Source organism: Sus scrofa, chromosome 6, assembly GCF_000003025.6.
Source record: "Sus scrofa isolate TJ Tabasco breed Duroc chromosome 6, Sscrofa11.1, whole genome shotgun sequence".
NCBI lineage: Eukaryota > Metazoa > Chordata > Mammalia > Artiodactyla > Suidae > Sus > Sus scrofa.
In genome coordinates this window covers 52,583,365-52,601,933 of record NC_010448.4, presented here as the reverse complement: position 1 = coordinate 52,601,933, position 18,569 = coordinate 52,583,365, and the positions used below count along the sequence as shown (strand labels likewise).

The 18,569-nt window shown below is 52.8% G+C and overlaps 1 protein-coding gene across 5 annotated transcripts in view; it reads left to right on the top strand.

Annotated features, from left to right (window-relative positions):
- Positions 2,760-18,569, top strand: part of PRKD2 (protein kinase D2) — a 40,109-nt gene continuing 24,299 nt past the window's right edge. Inside the window, exons 1-8 of one of the 5 annotated variants that reach the window (XM_021094607.1) lie at positions 2,790-3,094; positions 3,427-3,798; positions 6,026-6,164; positions 11,376-11,507; positions 14,005-14,159; positions 14,282-14,504; positions 16,732-16,809; positions 16,885-17,038. In XM_021094607.1, the coding sequence (XP_020950266.1) occupies positions 3,559-3,798; positions 6,026-6,164; positions 11,376-11,507; positions 14,005-14,159; positions 14,282-14,504; positions 16,732-16,809; positions 16,885-17,038 (1,121 nt within the window). In that variant the 5' untranslated portion in view covers positions 2,790-3,094; positions 3,427-3,558. Of the gene's footprint in view, positions 3,799-6,025; positions 6,165-11,375; positions 11,508-14,004; positions 14,160-14,281; positions 14,505-16,731; positions 16,810-16,884; positions 17,039-18,569 lie in introns of all 5 variants that reach the window. The other 4 variants (XR_002344707.1, XR_002344706.1, XR_002344708.1 and 1 more) reach the window with 4 other exon arrangements.

Here is an 18,569-nt window from a genome sequence, read left to right as displayed (position 1 = left end):
CGGGTGGCAATGCTGACTGTTGAGGGGACTGGGACTTTCTCAGGGAAGTAACTGGCGCTGGGTGGGGCTTGGAGAGAGGGGATATGATGGGTTGGGGTTTTGTGGTAGGGCGGGGGTGCCACAGAGGGGCCCAGAGCTTGGGTGGGGTGTGGGTGGAGGGACGGAAGTAGGGGCACAGGACCGAATCTCCCTGGGCCCCTCCTTTCTGTCCCTAAGCGCTCCCTCCCCAGGGGCTGCAGAAGCCGCCCGGGGAAGAGCCCTGACTAGCAGATGATGTGATGTGACACTTCAGCTCAAGACTCCTCCTGTCGTGTCCCCCCCACACCCCACCTGGTGCCATGTGTGCTGGATGGTTGGTGGTGGGGCCAGAGTGCTAACGTGCAGCACGGAAGGCCCCCTCTCCCTGGCCCATGCCTGGGCCTCATGGAGCGGGAAGGGAGATCCAGGACCTGCCCGCGTGGACCCCCCTGCCCAGCTGGGAGCTGTCCCAAGGAGGAGGTGCGGGCACCCTGCCAAGTCCACTCCCTTCTCCCTTCCCTGAGGGACCAAGTCGCAGTGGTGGGCTGTGCCCTCAGCAGGAGCCAGCCCCTGTGCTAGGCTCATCCTGAGCCATTTCACTAGGTCCTCACTTCGAAATAGGGAGCAGAGCCTTATGCATGTGTTACAGAGGATGAGAGGCGGGAGTGGGGGCTCAAGGAGCTGGCTGTTGGCCCGGCATGTCGTCGCAATTCCCATCCAGGCCCTTGGGACTCCCTCTGCTTGCTGCTAGGAGGCCTCCACCCCTACCAGCCAGGGGCACCTCCCTGAGCCTCAGTGTCCCCTGTAAATAGGGCATGATTGTAATGCCCATCCGTGTCACACGGCCACACGCCAGTGCCCAGAACAGGGCCTGGCTCCTGTCCAGGGCCCCTGGGAAAAAGAACAGCTGAAGGCCTGGGAACTCACGTTAGTATTTCACTGTGATGGTTGTCCCCCTGCCTGGACAAAGGGTACAGGTGGGCAGATGGCCATCAGATGACACGGAAAGGAACCCAGCTATGGGTGCCATGCAGCCTCGCTCCCCCCTCATTCCTCAGCTCTGTGTAGCTTCCCCAGGTGGTGGTTTAGGTTTTCGCTCCAGCCTTAGACTTCCTTCCCCAGCCCCAGCCAGCCCCCGGATGTGGTGACAGAATCGCTACTGTACCGACCTCAGCTGCCCCCAACAGCCCTTTACTGGGAAAGGGGGCTCATCTTGAGGTCCTCATTCCTAACCAGCCCTGCTGGTCTGGAACCCAAGCAGCGGTGGCCCATCTCCACTGGGATGCCTCTGCAGCTCAACCAGGCCTTGGCCTCGTGAAGAAGCCGTGGGTGGTAGCAACCCGCCTGGTAATCCTGGACATGTCACTTTGCCTCTCAGAGGGTTCAGCTTCCTGTATGTAAACGAAATGGTAGCAACTTTTTTTTTTTTTTTTTTTTTTTTTTTTGCTTTTTAGGGCCGCACCCTCAGCATATGGAAGGTCCCAGTCTAGGAGCTGAACTGGAGCTGCAGCTGCAGGCCTACACCACAGCCACAGCAACTTGGGATCCCAGCTGCATCTGCAACCTATGCCACAGCTCACGGCACCTCTGGATCCTTCACCCACTGAGCGAGGCCGGGGATCAAACTCGCATTCTCATGGATACTAGGCGGGGTTTCCTTCCACTGCGCCACAATGGGAAGGTCCCACCACTCTATTATTAGCTGGGGAGGAGAAATCAAGTCCGAATTGCTCCTAGAGGAGGCATTTTATGACAGCCTGACACAGAGTAGGTAGGGCCTCAATCCATATTTGTGGAATGACTGAATATACCCTTCCATAAACACCCCAGCGCTTCAACGTGCTCACCGGCTTATCTGAGCACTAGAGCCAGAGCCATCATCACTCCACGTCTGCTGTGTTTCGGTCACCCTTCTACTATCTCATTAATCCCCACAAAGACCCTCTGGAGTCAGTCCTAATATTTTCCCATCTGACAGAAAGGCTCAGAGAGCAGAGGCCACCAACCTAAAGTTACACAGGGGAAGACACGTGCACACTTCCCCGTGAGAACAATGGGCTCTCCAGCTACAAAGTGTGGGTGTGATGCTCCCTTGCTGCTATGGCCCTTCCAGCCACCCCCAGGCCTTTCTTTGGCTCTTCACCCTAAGAACTGGGGTGGAGTGGGGAGCTGACAGATGGAAAATATCCCCCTTCTCCACCTGCCCTGTGCCTGACTGCCTGCACAGCCCTGGCTCCTCCTGTTTGCTCCTGGCTCTTTGGCCAAGGTCGCTGGAGAGAGACCAGAGGCAAGAACCTCTGCCCTCAGGAAGCCTCGGTCTTCCCACCTGTGGAATGGACTGGGGCGTGGCGACACTCTGGGAAGAGGGAAGCCCAGCTCGGAGAGCGGGCCGGCTCTGACCCCGTCTCCCACCCTTTCCCCTGCGGTGGGCGCCGGATGCAAGCCCCGCGAGACGGCCCCCTTCCTTAAAGGGCCAGGCGCCTCCTCAGCCCCGGCATCGCGCCCTGTGGTGGTGTGCGGGTGGCTCGCCCCTCCTTCTCTAGGTCAGAGAAAAGCCGACTTTCCCGACCTGAGTGCGTTGGGGGGTAGGAATCAGTGTCGCCTCCGGATCCGCCTCGCCTCCCAGGTCCCCAGACCCGGTCGGGGGCGGGCAGGGGGGGTGCCACCCCCAACTCGGAGGCGCTGAGCCCGCCCTCCTCTTCCGTCCCCGGCCCCTCAGCAGGCTCCGCCCTCTCTGACGTCATCGAACCCAGCGCCGGTTGGCCAACTGCGCCGTCGCTCCGGACACTTCCTCCTGGGCCGCCGCAGCGGAGTTAAACTTTGGAGGGGGAAAAAGAGCCCTGGGCGCCCGGCCACCTTCCTTTGCCCCACCCCCACCCCGCCACCCCACTGCCGCCGGTAACACCCCCTTCTCCGCGGTCCCGACCGAATTTTTCTCCTACTTCCGAAACCCGTGAGATTTTCCCACCTTAGCACCCCGGCCCTCGGAATCCCTTTGCCCATCCCCGGGCCCGCTGTCGGATCCCCGGGATCCACTCGAATCCCGTCTCTGAGGCTCCTGCTCTCCATCCCCAAGGTCTGGTGAATCCCTCGGGCCCCCTTAGATGAGTCCTCTTAGAGCCACTGTGTTGGCTTCCCCTGCTCCCTTTCCAGTTTCTTCTCTCCCCATGGCTCCTTTAGATCCTGAGCTCTTCTGCTCCCCATGACCCCGACCTGCTAGATTTTCTTCTTTGGTTTCTTGGATTCCCCTGGTCGCTGGGTACCCCCAAACCATTAGCTTTCTACTGTCTGATCGTCTGTGATCCCTTGATTCTCGGGCGGGCATCTGATCCACTAGATAGCTTTTCTCTATCTCCCAGGGTCTCACCATCCTCCAGTCCCCTCAACCTGCCAGGTTTCTCTTCTCAGAGCCCCGGGATCCCCGCGGTCTAACCACCAGCTTACAAGATTCCTCGGACCCAGTGACCCGAGCCTCTCTGCCCAGGCTCCTCCAGCCGGATCCCGGGTGGAAGACGGGCGGCTGGTCCCGGGCCTCGCCCTATGGCCGCCGCCCCCTCCCATCCCGCTGGGCTCCCGGGCTCTCCCGGCCCAGGGTCTCCTCTGCCCTCCGGCGGCTTGGAACTGCAGTCGCCGCCACCGCTGCTGCCCCATGTCCCGGCCCCGGGCTCCGGGGTCTCCTTCCACATCCAGATCGGGTTGACCCGCGAGTTCGTGCTGTTGCCCACAGCCTCCGAGTTGGCCCATGTGAAGCAGCTGGCTTGCTCCATCGTGGACCAGAAGGTGAGAGCGTAGTGTTCCCCCCCTCGTCCAGCTCGGGGAGAGGTCTAGAGGAGGGGAGCGCTGGCAGAGGCGACCTGGAGCACAGCGTAGGGGAGGAGGGAGGGGGGGGAGCTAAGCCTTTGGTGAGTGAGGTGTGGGCCTAGGGCTTGGGCCCCCAGGTGTCTCCTCACCTGACTACCCATTTGAGGGAGGCCCCAGGGGTGGGGTGCCCCAGAGGCCTCCCCAAATTGCATGTCCCTGCATGTTGTTGTTTGCAGCAGACAGCAGGGAGGAAGGGATGGGCGGGCCAGGTGTAGAAGCCTAGAGGAAGGGGTGAGGGGGGCGGGGGGGGGGGACACCTCCCTGCCTGGCCAGTCCAGGCCTCCCATTTGGTGGAAAGAGTAGATATTGAAGCCAGGCTGGCCATGGCGATCAGGTGACATGTGTGGGTGTGGGTGCCCGCACTAGCTGCCAGGGCCGAATGAGGTCTCAGAGTCCAGTCTCTGCTCCCGTCCCAGGCCTGAGGTGTGTGCGTGTGTGTGGAGGGGCCTCTTGACAATCCTCAAAGGCTCTGAGGTTTCTGCCCCCTTTCCTGATCAGTGTCCCCACCCCTCCGTTCTGAGATTGGTTTGTTAAAACGGGCCTTCCCCACCACCCACTCTTAGCTTTGGATATCAGGGGTCACCAAGGTGGGAGCCTAGCGGGGCGGGGGGGGGGGTGTCACTGCAAAGGAAAATCCGGTGGGACTCAGTGCTTGAATCCTAGAAAGCTGAAAGTTAGACTGAATAGTGGGCTTCTCTATTGTGGGAATTGTGGACTGTAAAAATGTTAAGATATTAGAGTTCTAAATTGCTGGGATATGCTAGGTAATTGAACTCCTCTGATAGTAAAATGTTCAAACATTAGAACCCGAGGTTGTTGAAATACTAATGCCTTAAAATGTTGGAATATTCTATTTTGTGTTGTTGGAATCCTAGAACATTAAAATGTTAGAATTTTGAAAAAAAAAGTTAGAATTTTGGAATGCTGGGTTGAAACCCTTTAATGCTGAGATATTTTAATATTAGAATCCTAATATCCAAAGGTTCCTAGAACATTAAAATATTAGACTACTGCTAATTTAGGTTGTTAAAATCCTAAAGCATATAATGATAATTTATTGGACTCTAGAATGAGTAATCCTCTACTGTGAGCATATTAGAATCTCCAAATATTCAAATTCTAGAATCTTAGACGCCTCGAAATGAAATCTGGGAGATTCAGAGAAAACCTTAGGCACTAGGCCAAGTCTCCCATTTAACAGACAAGGAAATTGAAGCTCAGAAGAAGACTGCCCAGGCAGTCAAGGCCCAGGGGGTCCTGGCCACCTGCGGCCCCCCTCCCAGCCGCAAGAACAGCGAAATCTTCCTTTGCCATCTGCTTAAACCCCCAAACCATCAGGCCCAGCTCCCACATGCAACTCAGTCTGCTCCTTGGGAAAACAGGCCTGGGGGAGGAGGGCGGGGGATGCAGATTGTCCCCTGGGTGAAATGCTGTGTCCCATGCTCAAATCCTCAGCCTGCCCTCCGGGGCCTCACTCCGGGTTTATTTTCTGCCCTCCCTGTCCAGGTGTCCTAGGGCCCCTTTCCTTCCTTCCCCGGGCTCCACCTGGGCGGTTTCACTTTCTGTTCCACCAGGTTTCATTTCCTGCCCCCCCCCAGCTGGGGGATAGGACACCTGGGTCCTTGGGGCTCTGGGTGGGTGGCACCCTATAGCTCCCTTGAACCCTAGCCTTTCTGCAACCCCCAGCACCCCCAACCTGGAGTCGTAAATCCCCCCCTTTCCAGCTCATCCAGCCCCAGTGCTGGGCCTGGAGCCAGGTAACAGGGACAACAATGGATCCAGGAAGGAAGCTGGGGGGGTAGGGGGAAATAAAGGGCTGCTAATTCAGCCCCCCTCCCCCGCCCCATCTCCAGAAGATTCTCGGTGCCTACCCTCCTTGGAGCCACTGTCCCTCCCACCCCAGTACACTAGCTCGGCCACCAAACTCTGGCTGGCGCTCTCTCCTAGCACACCTGGGGCCCTGGGGCCCTGGCACCCTGCCCGGCTCGAGCTGGGCTTGGGAGGGAACCGGCAGGAAGCGAGGGGCTGCGGGGTCTCTGAGTTTCCGGGGGAAACAGAGGGCCCTGCCCCGGGAGGGTTCTAGACCGCTGCCTGCGGCAGGCAGCTCTGAGCTCTTCCGTCACCGCCCCCCTCTCCCGCCTCCCAGTTCCCCGAGTGTGGCTTCTACGGCCTTTACGACAAGATCCTGCTCTTCAAACATGACCCCACGTCAGCCAACCTCCTGCAGTTGGTGCGCTCGGCCGGAGACATCCAGGAGGGCGACCTGGTGGAGGTGGTGCTGTCGGGTAAGAACCCGCGGCCCGTCGAGGGGCGGAGCTTCGGGTGGGGGCGGGGCAGCAGAGGAGTCGGGCGGCGAGCTGGGCCCAGAAACTTGGTTCTTCACGTTAAGGGCCGGTGGGCCTAAGCCCCAGCCGCAAATTAGAATCACGTGTACAAAGTCCCGGCCCGGAACGGGCAGATGTACTGTGGCGCCGGCATCCGGTGGAATTCGCACAGCCCTGAGCAGAAATGATCCGCCGCAACGCGGATGAATCTCACACTTCGCGCAGAGCGAACCGAGGCTAGACCTCGGACGAACAGTTTCACGTAGGACATTCAAAGACGGATACTTTGTGAGAAGCCAGGAGAGTGGGTACCTTTGAGGAAGGTGGAGTTGCGTGAGGAGCACAGAGGTTTAAACTTCATTTATCCATCAGGATCCTGGTGACACTGCAGATACAGTTTGACCATTCATTGAGCTGTGCGTGTTTTCCTTTTTCTTCTTTTGTCTTTAGGGCCTCCCCTGCGGCATATGGAAGTTCCCAGGCTAGGGGTCTAATCGGAATTGCACAGCCACAACAACGCCCCGGATCCTAGCTGCGTCTGCGACCTTTGCTGCCACTCAAACAACACTGGATCCTTAACCCACTGAAGGGGGCCAGAAATGGAACCCGCATCCTCACGGAGACAACATCAAGTTCTTAACCCACTGAGCTACAATGGGAACTCCGAGAAATTTTGATTTTCCCCTTCTAAGCCTGCTCTTCCCACAGTCTGTTCCAGCTTGGTGAAGAGTATGACCGTTAACCCAGGTGCTCATGCCCAAAACCTTGGGGCATCCTTGCCTCCTCTTTTTTTTTTTTTTTTTTTTTTGTCTTTTTGCCATTTCTTGGGCCGCTCCTGCGGCATATGGAGGCTCCCAGGCTAGGGGTCTAATCGGAGCTGCAGCTGCCAGTCTACGCCAGAGCCACAGCAACGCAGGATCCGAGCCGCGTCTGCGACCTACACCACAGCTCACAGCAATGCCGGATCCTTAACCCACTGAGCAAGGGCAGAGATCGAACCTGCAACCTCATGGTTCCTAGTCGGATTCGTTAACCACTGCGCCACGATGGGAACTCCCGCCTCCTCTTTTTCTCTCACCCCTTCGCTTGATCCATCATCAAACCTATTGGTCTTACCTTTATATACATCCCGAATCTATTTCTTACACCTGCACTGGTCCAAGCCTGGATCACCTCCTGCCTAGACTATTGCAGTAGCACCCAAGTCAGTTCATGACACCACACTGTTCAGAGTCCTCCTGTGGCTCCTCATTACTCTTGGAACAAAATGCAAACTCCTCAACGTGGCCTCAGGGCTGTCGGTGACCTGGCCCCTGCCAATTCCCCAGATTCATCTCTCTCTTTTTACTCTTTACGGCCGCACCTGGAAGTTCCCGGGCTAGCGGTCGAATCAGAGCTGCAGCACACAGCTATGCCTATGCCACAGCCACAACAACACTGGATCTGAGCTGCATCTGTGACTGAGGGCAACACCAGATCCTTCACCCAATGACTGAGGGATCGGACCCACATCCTCACAGAGACGTCGGGTCCTTACCCGTTCAGCCACACAGGAATTCCCGGAATTCATCTTCTCTTGACACTGTCCTTACTTTCTTTGTTCTAGCCATCTTGTCTGCCCCTCTGTCCCTTGAGCAAACCAAGCTCCCTCCAACCTCAGGGCCTTTGCCCTGTTTCTCCCCACCGACCCACCATCACCCCATATTCTCATAGCTAGCACCTTCTTCTTATTTGGATCTCAGCTTAAATGGCATTTCCTCCAAAGTCTGAGGTTTCCTTGTTTATTTATGTTTTTATGTTTCTTGTCTCCTCAAAAGAATGTCAGCTCTCTGACAGTGGGGTATAAATCTGTCTTGTTCAGAACTTTATCCTGAGTGTGTAAACAGGGCTTGGTACATAGAACAGAGTCCCCTTTCCATTGCATAATACGAAGAAAAATAGCTTAATATTAGACAAATATGGGCAAGGGTGGGGGTGGGGAGAAGAACAAGATTTAATCCAAAAATGAAATTTTTAAAATACTAGCTTGAGCATTTTTTCTGCACCAGGTACTCTTTTTTTTTTTTTTTTTGTCTTTTGTTGTTGTTGCTATTTCTTGGGCCGCTCCCTCGGCATTATTGTTGTTGTTGTTGTTGTTGTTGCTATTTCTTGGGCCGCTCCCGCGGCATATGGAGGTTCCCAGGCTAGGGGTTGAATCGGAGCTGTAGCCACCGGCCTACGCCAGAGCCACTGCAACGCAGGATCCGAGCCGCGTCTGCAACCTACACCACAGCTCACAGCAACGCCAGATCGTTAACCCACTGAGCAAGGGCAGGGACCGAACCCGCAACCTCATGATTCCTAGTCGGATTCGTTAACCACTGCGCCACGACGGGAACTCCTAGGTACTCTTTTTAAGAGCTTTGAATATATTCATTTAGCCCATGAAAAACAAGAACTATAAGGAGATACTTTTATGATACTGGGCGTGCTCTTTCCTAGATACCTGCACAGCTCAGACCCTTACCTTTTTCAGGTCTTTGTCTTACTGTCACCTTAAGGGGGCCTTCCCTGACCACATGTTTAAAATCATACCTCTTGCATCTTTTCCATCTCCCTTCCCTGCCTGATTTTTCTTCCAAGAATGTACTGGCATCTCACCTACTATACATTTTATTACTTAAAAATCTCAAGAGTTCCTACTGTGGCACAGTGGTAACAAACGTAACTAGTATCCATGAGGATACGGGTTCAATCCCTGGCCTCACTCAGTGGGTTGAGAATCCAGCATTGCCATGAGTTGTGGTATAGGTCGCAGACGTGGCTTGGATCCTGTGTTTCTGTAGCTCCGGCGTAGGCTGGCAGCTACAGCTCCAATTCGACCCCTAGCCTGGGAGCTTCCAGATGCCATAAGTGTGGCCCTAAAAACAAAAAAAACAAACAAACAAAAAAACCTTGGGCCTTCTCTTGTGGTGCAGCAGATTGAGGATCTGGTGTTGTCACTGCTCTATGGGTTGGGTTACTGCTGTGGCATGAGTTTGGTCCCTGGCCCAGGAACTTCCACATGCTGTAGGTGTGGCCAAAAAAATAAATCTTGATGCAGTTCCTTGATGGCCTAGTGGTTAAGGATCAGGTGTTGTCACTGCTGTGGCACATGTTCCATCCCTGGCCTGGGGAACTTATATATATATGCCGTGGCTGCAGACAAAAAAATAAATTAATTAAAATTACACAAGAGGCAGTAAGTACAGTGCTAAAAGCATGGACTCTAGAGCCCCTCTGGCCTGGGTTCAAATCTGCTTCTGTACCTTGCTAGCTGTGTGACCTTAGACAAGTTTTGTAACCTATCTGTGCCCCACTCTTCTCATCTAGAAAACAGGGATGTTGGAGTTTCCGTCGTGGTGCAGTGGTGAACGAATCCGACTAGGAACCATGAGGTTGCGGGTTCGGTCTCTGCCCTTGCTCAGTGGGTTAACGATCCGGCATTGCCGAGAGCTGTGGTGTAGGTCGCAGACGCGGCTCGGATCCCACGTTGCTGTGGCTCTGGTGTAGGCCGGCGGCTACAGCTCCGATTAGACCCCTAGCCTGGGAGCCTCCATATGCCGCAGGAGCGGCCCAAAAATGGCAAAAAGACAAAAAAAAAAAAAAAAAAAAAAAAAAAAAAAAGAAAAAGAAAACAGGGATGAGTGTTAGCGGGCTCTTGCGAGGGCTAAAGTAGTTGATTAAAGTACTCAGAGCAGTGCCTGGCACAGAGTAACTGCTGGATTGGGTGATTGTTAAAATAACATTTCTTTCTTTTCTTTTTGTTTTTTGTTGTCTTTTTAGGGCTGTACCCGCGGCATATGGAGGTTCCCAGGCTAGGGGTCTATTTGGAGCTATAGCTGCCAGCCAGCACCACAGTCACAGCAAAGCCAGATCGAGGCTGTGTCTGCGACCTACACCACAGCTCACATCAACGCTGGATCCTTAACCCACTGAGCAAGGCCAGTGATCAAACCTGCCTCCTCATGGATGCTATTCAGATTCGTTTTCACTGAGCCTGAGCCAAGACGGGAACTCCCATTTATTTTATTTTATTTATTTTGTCTGTCTCCCACAGTAGAGGCCAGGCAGAGATTTTGTCTCTTTTTTCTGTGTGGTGTCTCTAGCCCCTAGAACAATGTCCTGTAAATATTTGTTGGATTTCCATTTTCAGGATGAGAAAAGTGAGATATATATAGGTGGGGTTTTTTTTGTTCTTTTGTTTTGTTTTGTTTTCTTCTCTTGCTCCTCAGGCTATTCCCAGATCCAGTAGATGAGAAACTCTGAGCGTGGGACCCAAGTATCTGTATCTGTTTTTTTTTTTTTTTTTTTTTTACAGCCCACACCTGCAGCATACGGAAGTTCTTGGGCCAGGGGTCTAAAACAAGCTACAGCTGAGCCCTACCCTACAACACCAAATCCTTGACCCACTGAGTGAGGCCAGGGATCGAACCCAAATCCTCACAGAAACAATGTCGGGTCCTTAACCTGCTGAGCCACAAGGGGAACTCCTTTTTTTTAATTAAATTTTTTTGTCTTTTTAGGGCTGCACCTGCAGCATGTGGAGGTTCCAGTGTTAGGGGTCGAATCAGAACTGTAGCTGCCGGCCTACACCACAGCCACAGTAGAGCCAGATCTGAGCCGCGTCTGCGACCACCACAGCTCAAGGCAACGCCGGATCCTTAACCCAGTGAATGAGGCCAGGCCAGGGATCGAACCTGCGTCCTCATGGATACTAGTCAGATTCGTTTCCACTGAGCCACAATGGGAACTCCAAATTAAAATGTTTTAATTGTGATGAAATATCCATAACATAAAATTACCATCGTAACCATTTTTGTCTACCGTCCAGTAGCGTTAATGACATTCACAAGTGTTGTGCAACCAACCTTCAGAACTATTTTCATCTTGCAAAAGTGGAACTCTGTACCCATCAAACAACTCCCCATTCTCCCTCCACCCAGTCCCTGGCATAGGCTCACCGGGGTTTTGGCCAGTGGCGGAGCTGGGATTTGAACTCAGGTAGAATGTGGTACACGAGTAAATGATTGAAGGAAAGATCAAACCTTGCAACGGGGAGGGCTGTGCACAGAACTCTGGGAACACACACAGAGGCCGAAATGGCCTCCAATGGTCCCCGCTCAACCATCCGCCCTTCCCGGCCACCTGCAGCTTCCGCCACCTTCGAGGACTTCCAGATCCGCCCGCACGCCCTCACGGTGCACTCCTACCGAGCGCCTGCCTTCTGCGACCACTGCGGGGAGATGCTCTTCGGCCTGGTGCGCCAGGGCCTCAAGTGTGATGGTGAGAGGGGCTGGAGGCAGGGCCGAGTGGTGCGGGCGTGAGGGCGGGGCCGGGGTAGAGCTCAGGGTCGGGAGGGGGGGCCTAAGAGGCGGGGAGGTGAGCGCCAGAGGCAGAGCTGGGGGGCGGTCCTGGAGGTGGGGTCGAAGGCGGGGCTTGTGGGACGGGGTCTGGCTGGAACGCAGCTGGGGGGTGGAGACTGGGAGGTGGTGCGCCGAGGGGAGGTGAGGGGCGGAGCTTGGGGAGAGAAAGGTGATGGGGCAGAGGGCGGAGCCTATATCCGTGGGGGATCAATCAGAGAAACAACCAGTAGGGAGGCATATAATAAGGGATTTTTGGAAGGAATTTGCTTACAGGATTGTGGGGTCCGGTAATTCTGAAATCTGCAGGGCGGCCGTCAGGAAGGGCAGGCTGTAACTCTCGGGCTGGAGCAGACGCTGCTATCCACAAATGGAACTTCTCCATCTGTGAAATCTCAGCTCTGCTCTTTAAACCTTTCCATTGGTTGAAATGGGCCCACCCAGATTAACTAGGATAATCGCCTTCATTTATGTGGACTTGAATCACATTTCCAAATAGCTTCGCTGTAACACGTAAATTGACATTTGAATAACTGGGGAATGCCAGACTAGCCAAGTGACACAAAAAGGGGACCGTCAGAGTCCACCCCTTGGCAGCTTGCACTTGGGTCTGCTAGGGCTGTGGTAACAAAAGACCGCAGGCTGAGTGGCTTAAACAGTGGAAATTTATTTCTCATGGTTCTGGAGCCTGGAAAGTCCAAGATCTGGGTTCTGACAGGTGTATTTCCTGGTGAGGGCCTTATTCCTAGCTGGCAGATGGCTGCCATCTCAGTGTGTGCTCTTACGGTGAATGGAGAGAGCAATTTCTTTCCTTTCTTTTTCTTTTTTTCTTTTTTTTTTGTCTTTTGTCTTTTTAGGGCCACACCCTCAGCATATGGAGGTTCCAGGTTAGGGGTCCAATTGGAGCTATAGCCACTGGCCTATGCCAGAGCCACAGCAACGCTGGATCCGAGCCGTGTCTGTGACCTACACTACAGCTCACGGCAACACCGGATCCTCATTGAACAAGGCCAGGGATCAAACCCACATCCTCATGGATGCTAGTCAGATTCGTTTCCGCCGAGCCACAAAGGGAACTCCCCTTTCTTTCTCCCTTTTTTTTGAGGGAGAGCGATTTCTAATGTCTCTTATTTTTATAAGGACTCCAGTCTCATTGATCAGGGCCCCACCCTTATGGCCTCATTTACATTTTTTTGTTTGTTTTGGTTTTTTAGGGCCACACTTGTGGCATATGGAGGTTCCCAGGCTAGGGGTCAAATCGGAGCCACAGCTGCTGGCCTACACCAGAGCCACACAGCAACGCCAGATCTGAGCTGTGTCTGTGACGTAGACCACAGCTCACAGCAACACCAGATCCTTAAGGCACTGAGCCAGGCCAGGGATCGAACCTGCAACCTCATGGACACTAGCTGGGTTCGTAACCCACCAAGCCACAACTGGAACTCCCTGGAATGCTTTGGAATCACCAGAGATGTATTGGCAAAGGGTACAGGAAGTCCAGTGGGAAATGACAAGCTGAGCCAGACTCTTTCATGGTCAAGGATTAAAAATAGAAAAGAAAGAACAAAGTCATACTTCCACTTGATAGGATACAACGAAAATGCGCTCTTTCCCCAGAAGGCGATGTCCTTGGGTGATGTTCCCTCTTCTCCTATGATATAATTTAAGTATCACGATATATAGTTGATTATTAGTAATAGCCTGTGTTAGGTGATCAGAGGGTAGAAAAGGGAAGAAAACGAAAATATTTGGTACACACATGTTCATAACAAAACCAAGACTATTCAGGGAGTACCCTGGTGGTCCAGTGGTTAGGACTTGGCACTTTCACTGTGACAGCCCAGGTTCAGTCCCTGCTGGAAACAGATTCCATATGAAGCCGTTACTTGCTGGTGGCCAAAAAAAAAAAAGATTGGAGTTCCCGTCGTGGCTCAGCAGAAACAAATCTGATTAGCATCCATGAGGATGCAGGTTTGATCACTGGGTTAAGGATCCGGCGTTGCCATGAGCTGTGGTGTAAGCTGGCAGCTGTAGCTCCGATTGGACCCCTAGTCTGGGAACCTCCATATGCCGCAGGTGCGGCCCTAAACAAACAAACAAAAAAATTGCTGACAGTCCTTTTGGCTGCAGCTGGTCACGTAGCGGGGACATTCTCTTTGCCCAAAGCCAGCACCTGCTCATCGTGCTTTGCCTACTGGGGTGGCCCAAACCTTTATTCCCAGAGGCTCTCAGCCATTAGCAATTCTGTCTGAATGGGTTTTGAAGTTTTCCGTTGATGTTAATCACACTAGGAGGAGGCATCCTGAGGGATCCGTGTTCCAGATCCTCAGAAAAGGAGAAGGGAGGAGGTGCGGGAGGCGGGCAGAGCTTTCCAGCCCAGACCGGGTGGTGCCTATGTCTCTGTCTGGCGCCCCCAATAGGTTGTGGACTGAACTACCACAAGCGCTGCGCCTTCAGCATCCCCAACAACTGCAGTGGGGCCCGCAAGCGACGCCTGTCATCCACGTCTCTGGCCAGTGGCCATTCGGTGCGCCTCGGCACCTCTGAGTCCCTGCCCTGCATGGCTGATGAGCTGGTGAGGGGCTGGGGGAGTGGGGAGGGCTGGTGACCTGGACGGGGGGGGGGTGTTGGGGGGTGATGGGGTCCCGGGTGGCGGCAAAGCACTTAAGCATCCCCTCCACTCTTGCCATCGGGTAGAGCCGAAGCACCACTGAGCTCATCCCTCGCCGCCCCCCCTCATCCTCCTCTTCATCGTCTGCCTCCTCCTACACCGGTCGCCCCATCGAGCTGGACAAGATGCTGCTCTCCAAGGTGAAGGTGCCACACACCTTCCTCATCCACAGCTACACGCGGCCCACGGTCTGCCAGGCTTGCAAGAAACTCCTTAAGGGCCTCTTTCGCCAAGGCCTACAGTGCAAAGGTCAGCCAGGGCCCCCAGGGTTGGGGCGGGGGGAACAGAGTCAGAAGCCCCCCCCAGGCACAAACATACACACTCAGAGGCTTAGGATCTCAGCTGGGCTTGTGGCAGGATGCAAGAATCTACTCTAATCCTGGAAGTGCCGAAGGGCATAGCCGGTTAAGGATCAGGCATTGCTCCAGCTGTGCACAGGCCGAAACTGCAGCACAGGTTTGATCCCTGGTCTGGGAACTTCCATATGCCTCAGGTAAAAGAAAAACTTTTTAAATTAAAAAAAAAGAGTCTGTTCCAACCCTTAGGAGCACAGGGCCTGGGAAGGGGAGTGCCCTGAATTCTGGCCTTCCAGAACCTTTGAAATTCTGGAATCCTAGAGCCTCAGTCCTTAGAAACTTGGAATCCTGGCACCTTAAGAATCTACATTCATTGGACACCTAGCATGGAATTCTGAAACTCTAGAATTTGAGAATTCTTGAATCAGAACCTAAGAAATGTAGGTTTTAAGAATTCTGGAGTTAATGGCTCAGTGGTGGCTCAGTGGTTAACGAATCTGACCAGGAACCATGAGATTTTGGGTTCGATCCCTGGCCTTGCTCAGTGGGTTAAGAATCCGGCATTGCCATGAGCTGTGGTGTAGGTCGCAGATGTGGCTCGGATCTGGCATTGCTATGGCTCTGGCATAGGCTGGCGGCTACAGCTCCAGTTAGACCCCTAGCCTGGAACCTTCATATGCCACGGGTGCAGCCCTAGAAAAGGCAAAAAGACAAAAAAATAAAAATAAAAAAAATAAAAAGAATTCTGGATCTGGGTTCCTGCTATGGCACAGTGGGTTAATAATCTGGCTTGTTTCTGTGAAGGTGTCAGTTCAATCCTGGCTCACTGTACCAATGAAGGACCCAGCGTTGCTATAGCCATGGCATAGGTCACAGTTGTGGCTTGGATTCATTCCCTGACCTGGGAACTTCCATTCTGCCTCGGGGGTGGCCAAAAAAAAAAAAAAAATTCTGGATCATCGGAGTCAGCAAAAAAAATCACAAAACATTTGACTCATAAATCTTAGAACTATCAAATTATAGATTCTCAGAATATGAGAATTTTAAAACGATAGGATTTGAGAATAGAAACCTAGAAACCCACACATGTGAATCTTAGAAATCTAGAATCATATAGCCCACTGAATCTTAGAGTCCTAGAAATCTAGGTTCCCAGAAATTTGATCAAATTCTGGAATAGCAGAAGTCTACATCCATAAAAAGTTGGAGCCATCCAATTCTAGAATTCATCGGAACAATCAAATGCTAGATCTTAGCTCTCTAGAACTAAAGAACCACAGAAACATGAAGTTCTAGATTCTTGGGTGTACTGAATTCTAGACCTTTGGGCCTATCAGTTTCTAGAGCCTTAGAAGTCTAAAATCATAGAACCATAGAGTCACCAAATTCTACAGTTCAGATACATCAAAACTTAAAACCTCAGACATCAAAGAATCTTAGCATTCTAAGAGTCATACAACTGTCAAGTTGTAGATGTGTAGAGTTCTGGAAACTTGGACACCAAATTCTGGAGTCTTAGAAATATAGAATCAGAGGACCTTAGAAAAATCAGTTTTCACGCAATCCCAGGCTCTTTGATGTATAGCACCCGAGAACCTTAGACTCATCAAACTCTAAAGCAATGATTCTCAACCAGGAATAGCTTTGACCAAGGGGGAATGTTTAGTGACACTGGGAAACATGTTTGTTTGGCACATGGGGCTAGTGCTGCTGGTGTGCAGGGGTCAGGAACACTGCTAAAACTCTTATGATGTACAGAACAGCCCCCCACGGCAAGGAACTGTCCAACCCCAAATGTTCCTAGTGCCAAAGCTTGGGAAACCTGCCCGGGAGAGTCCAGAGTCTAGAACCATAGAATGTTGGACATGATTCCGTTCTAGAATTGCCGCAGTCTAGGGTAATGGATGTTTACACTGTTAGACCATCAGACTCTTCTTCAGGTCCTAGGGCTCTAAAGCCACAGATGCTTCATCTGGCCCTCCTGTTTAATGGCGCCCCTCCATAGTCAGAACTGCGGCTCAAAGGACGGATGACCAGGGAAGGGTCAGCTAGCTTTCCTGCCCCCCAAAGCAAGAGCAAACTCTTTCGAGACTGGGGGTTGGGGGTCAAGGGTCAACCCTTAGAAAGGTGACCTCTCTTCCCTTTCCCACCTGTCTCGGCGTGCCCTGTCCTGCCGCCAGATTGCAAGTTCAACTGTCACAAACGCTGCGCCACCCGCGTCCCCAATGACTGCCTGGGGGAGGCGCTCATCAATGGAGGTAAGAGGCTGAGGGCTGAGCGGGAAAGGGGGGCAGGCCTGGGTGGAGGCCCCTCTGATGCCCCTGTCCCCCCAGATGTGCCGATGGAGGAGGCCACCGATTTCAGCGAGGCCGACAAAAGCTCCCTCACAGATGAATCGGACGACTCCGGTTTCGTCCCGGGCTCTCACTCGGAAAATGTTCTCCACGCCAGTGAGGAGGAGGAAGGCGAGGGAGGCAAGGCCCAGAGGTACCCAGGGCCCCCTCCAGCGAAGGCCCCTCCCCATCCCTACAATGGGTTGACAGCACCCCGTACACGCAAATCCCCCAGGTTCCTGAGGTGAACCTTTTCAAGCACCCAAACTTTGTTTTGTTTTGTGTTAGGGCCACACCAGCAGCATATGGAGGTTCCCAGGCTAGGGGTCGAATCAGAACTGCAGCTGCTGGCCTACACCACAGCCACAGCGACTCGGGATCTAAGCCGCGTCTGCCACCTGCACCACAGCTCACGGCAACGCTGAACCCCACTAACCGAGGCCAGGGATCAAACCCGCATCCTCTTGGATACTAGTCATGTTTGTTACTGAGCCACAGTGGGAACTCCCCAAACTTTATTTTTTTTAAAACTTGACCTTTATTCCTGATTTACATTTCGAACAAGTTTTTTCATTTTGAACAAGCCTTTTTTTTTTTGGCTGCACCCAAAGCATGCAGAAGTTCCTGGGCCAGGGATCCAACCTGTGCCCCAGCTGTGACAATGTCAGATCCTTAACCCATTGAGCCACCAGGGACCTCTAAGCCTATTTTAACTTACATTATATTTCTTCTTTTTTTGAGGGGGGAGCTAGTAACATGGTCACTCAAAATGTGTATAGTCTGTCCCTCCCACTTCCCTGCTTCCAGCTGCCCAGCCCCTCTCCCCACAGGATGCCACTGGGATCATGTTGTCATGGATCCTTCCAGAAACAGTCCATCTTGCAAAGGGAGAGTACAAAGAATGAGTAAGAACATGGACTTTGGAACCAGAGTGCTGTACGGCCTTAGGCAAGAGATTAACCTTTCTGGGCCTCAGTTTTCTCCTCAGTAAAATGGGGATGAAGTAGAATCTACCGTTTAGTGTTGTTGTGAGGATGAAATGAATTATTACAGGAGTTCCCATTGCAGCTCAGAAGGTTAAGAACCCAACATAGTGTCCGTGAAGATGCGGGTTCTATCCCTGGCCTCGCTCAGTGGGTTAAGGACCCAGCATTACTGCAAGCTACGGTGTAGGTTGCAGATGTGGCTCAGATCTGGGAGTTACTGTGGCATAGGCCTGCAGTTGCAGCTCCAATTGGACCCCTAGCCTGGGAACTTCCATATGCCGCAGGTGCGGCCCTAAAAAGAAAAAAAAAGTGAATTATTACAAAACAGTGCATGGTGCACAGTAAGTGTTAGTTTAGCTTTTATCACAGAGCCCTGAAATCTTAAAAAGGAAGGGAAAACCCATCTTCTTTCAACCATTTTGGCCTCAGATTGACTTGAATGGCTTTAAACAGGTCTCTTCTTGGAGTTCCTGTCGCGGCTCAGTGGAAATGATTCTGACTAGCATCCATGAGGACACAGGTTCAATCCCTGGCCTTGCTCAGTAGGTTAAGGATCCAGCGTTGCCATGAGTGTTGTAGGTCCCAGGTGCAGCTCGGATCTAGCATTGCTGTGGCTGTGGTGTATGTAGGCAGGCAGCTACAGCTCCGATTCAACCCCTAGCCTGGGAAACTTCCTATGCCGCAGATGCGGCCCTAAAA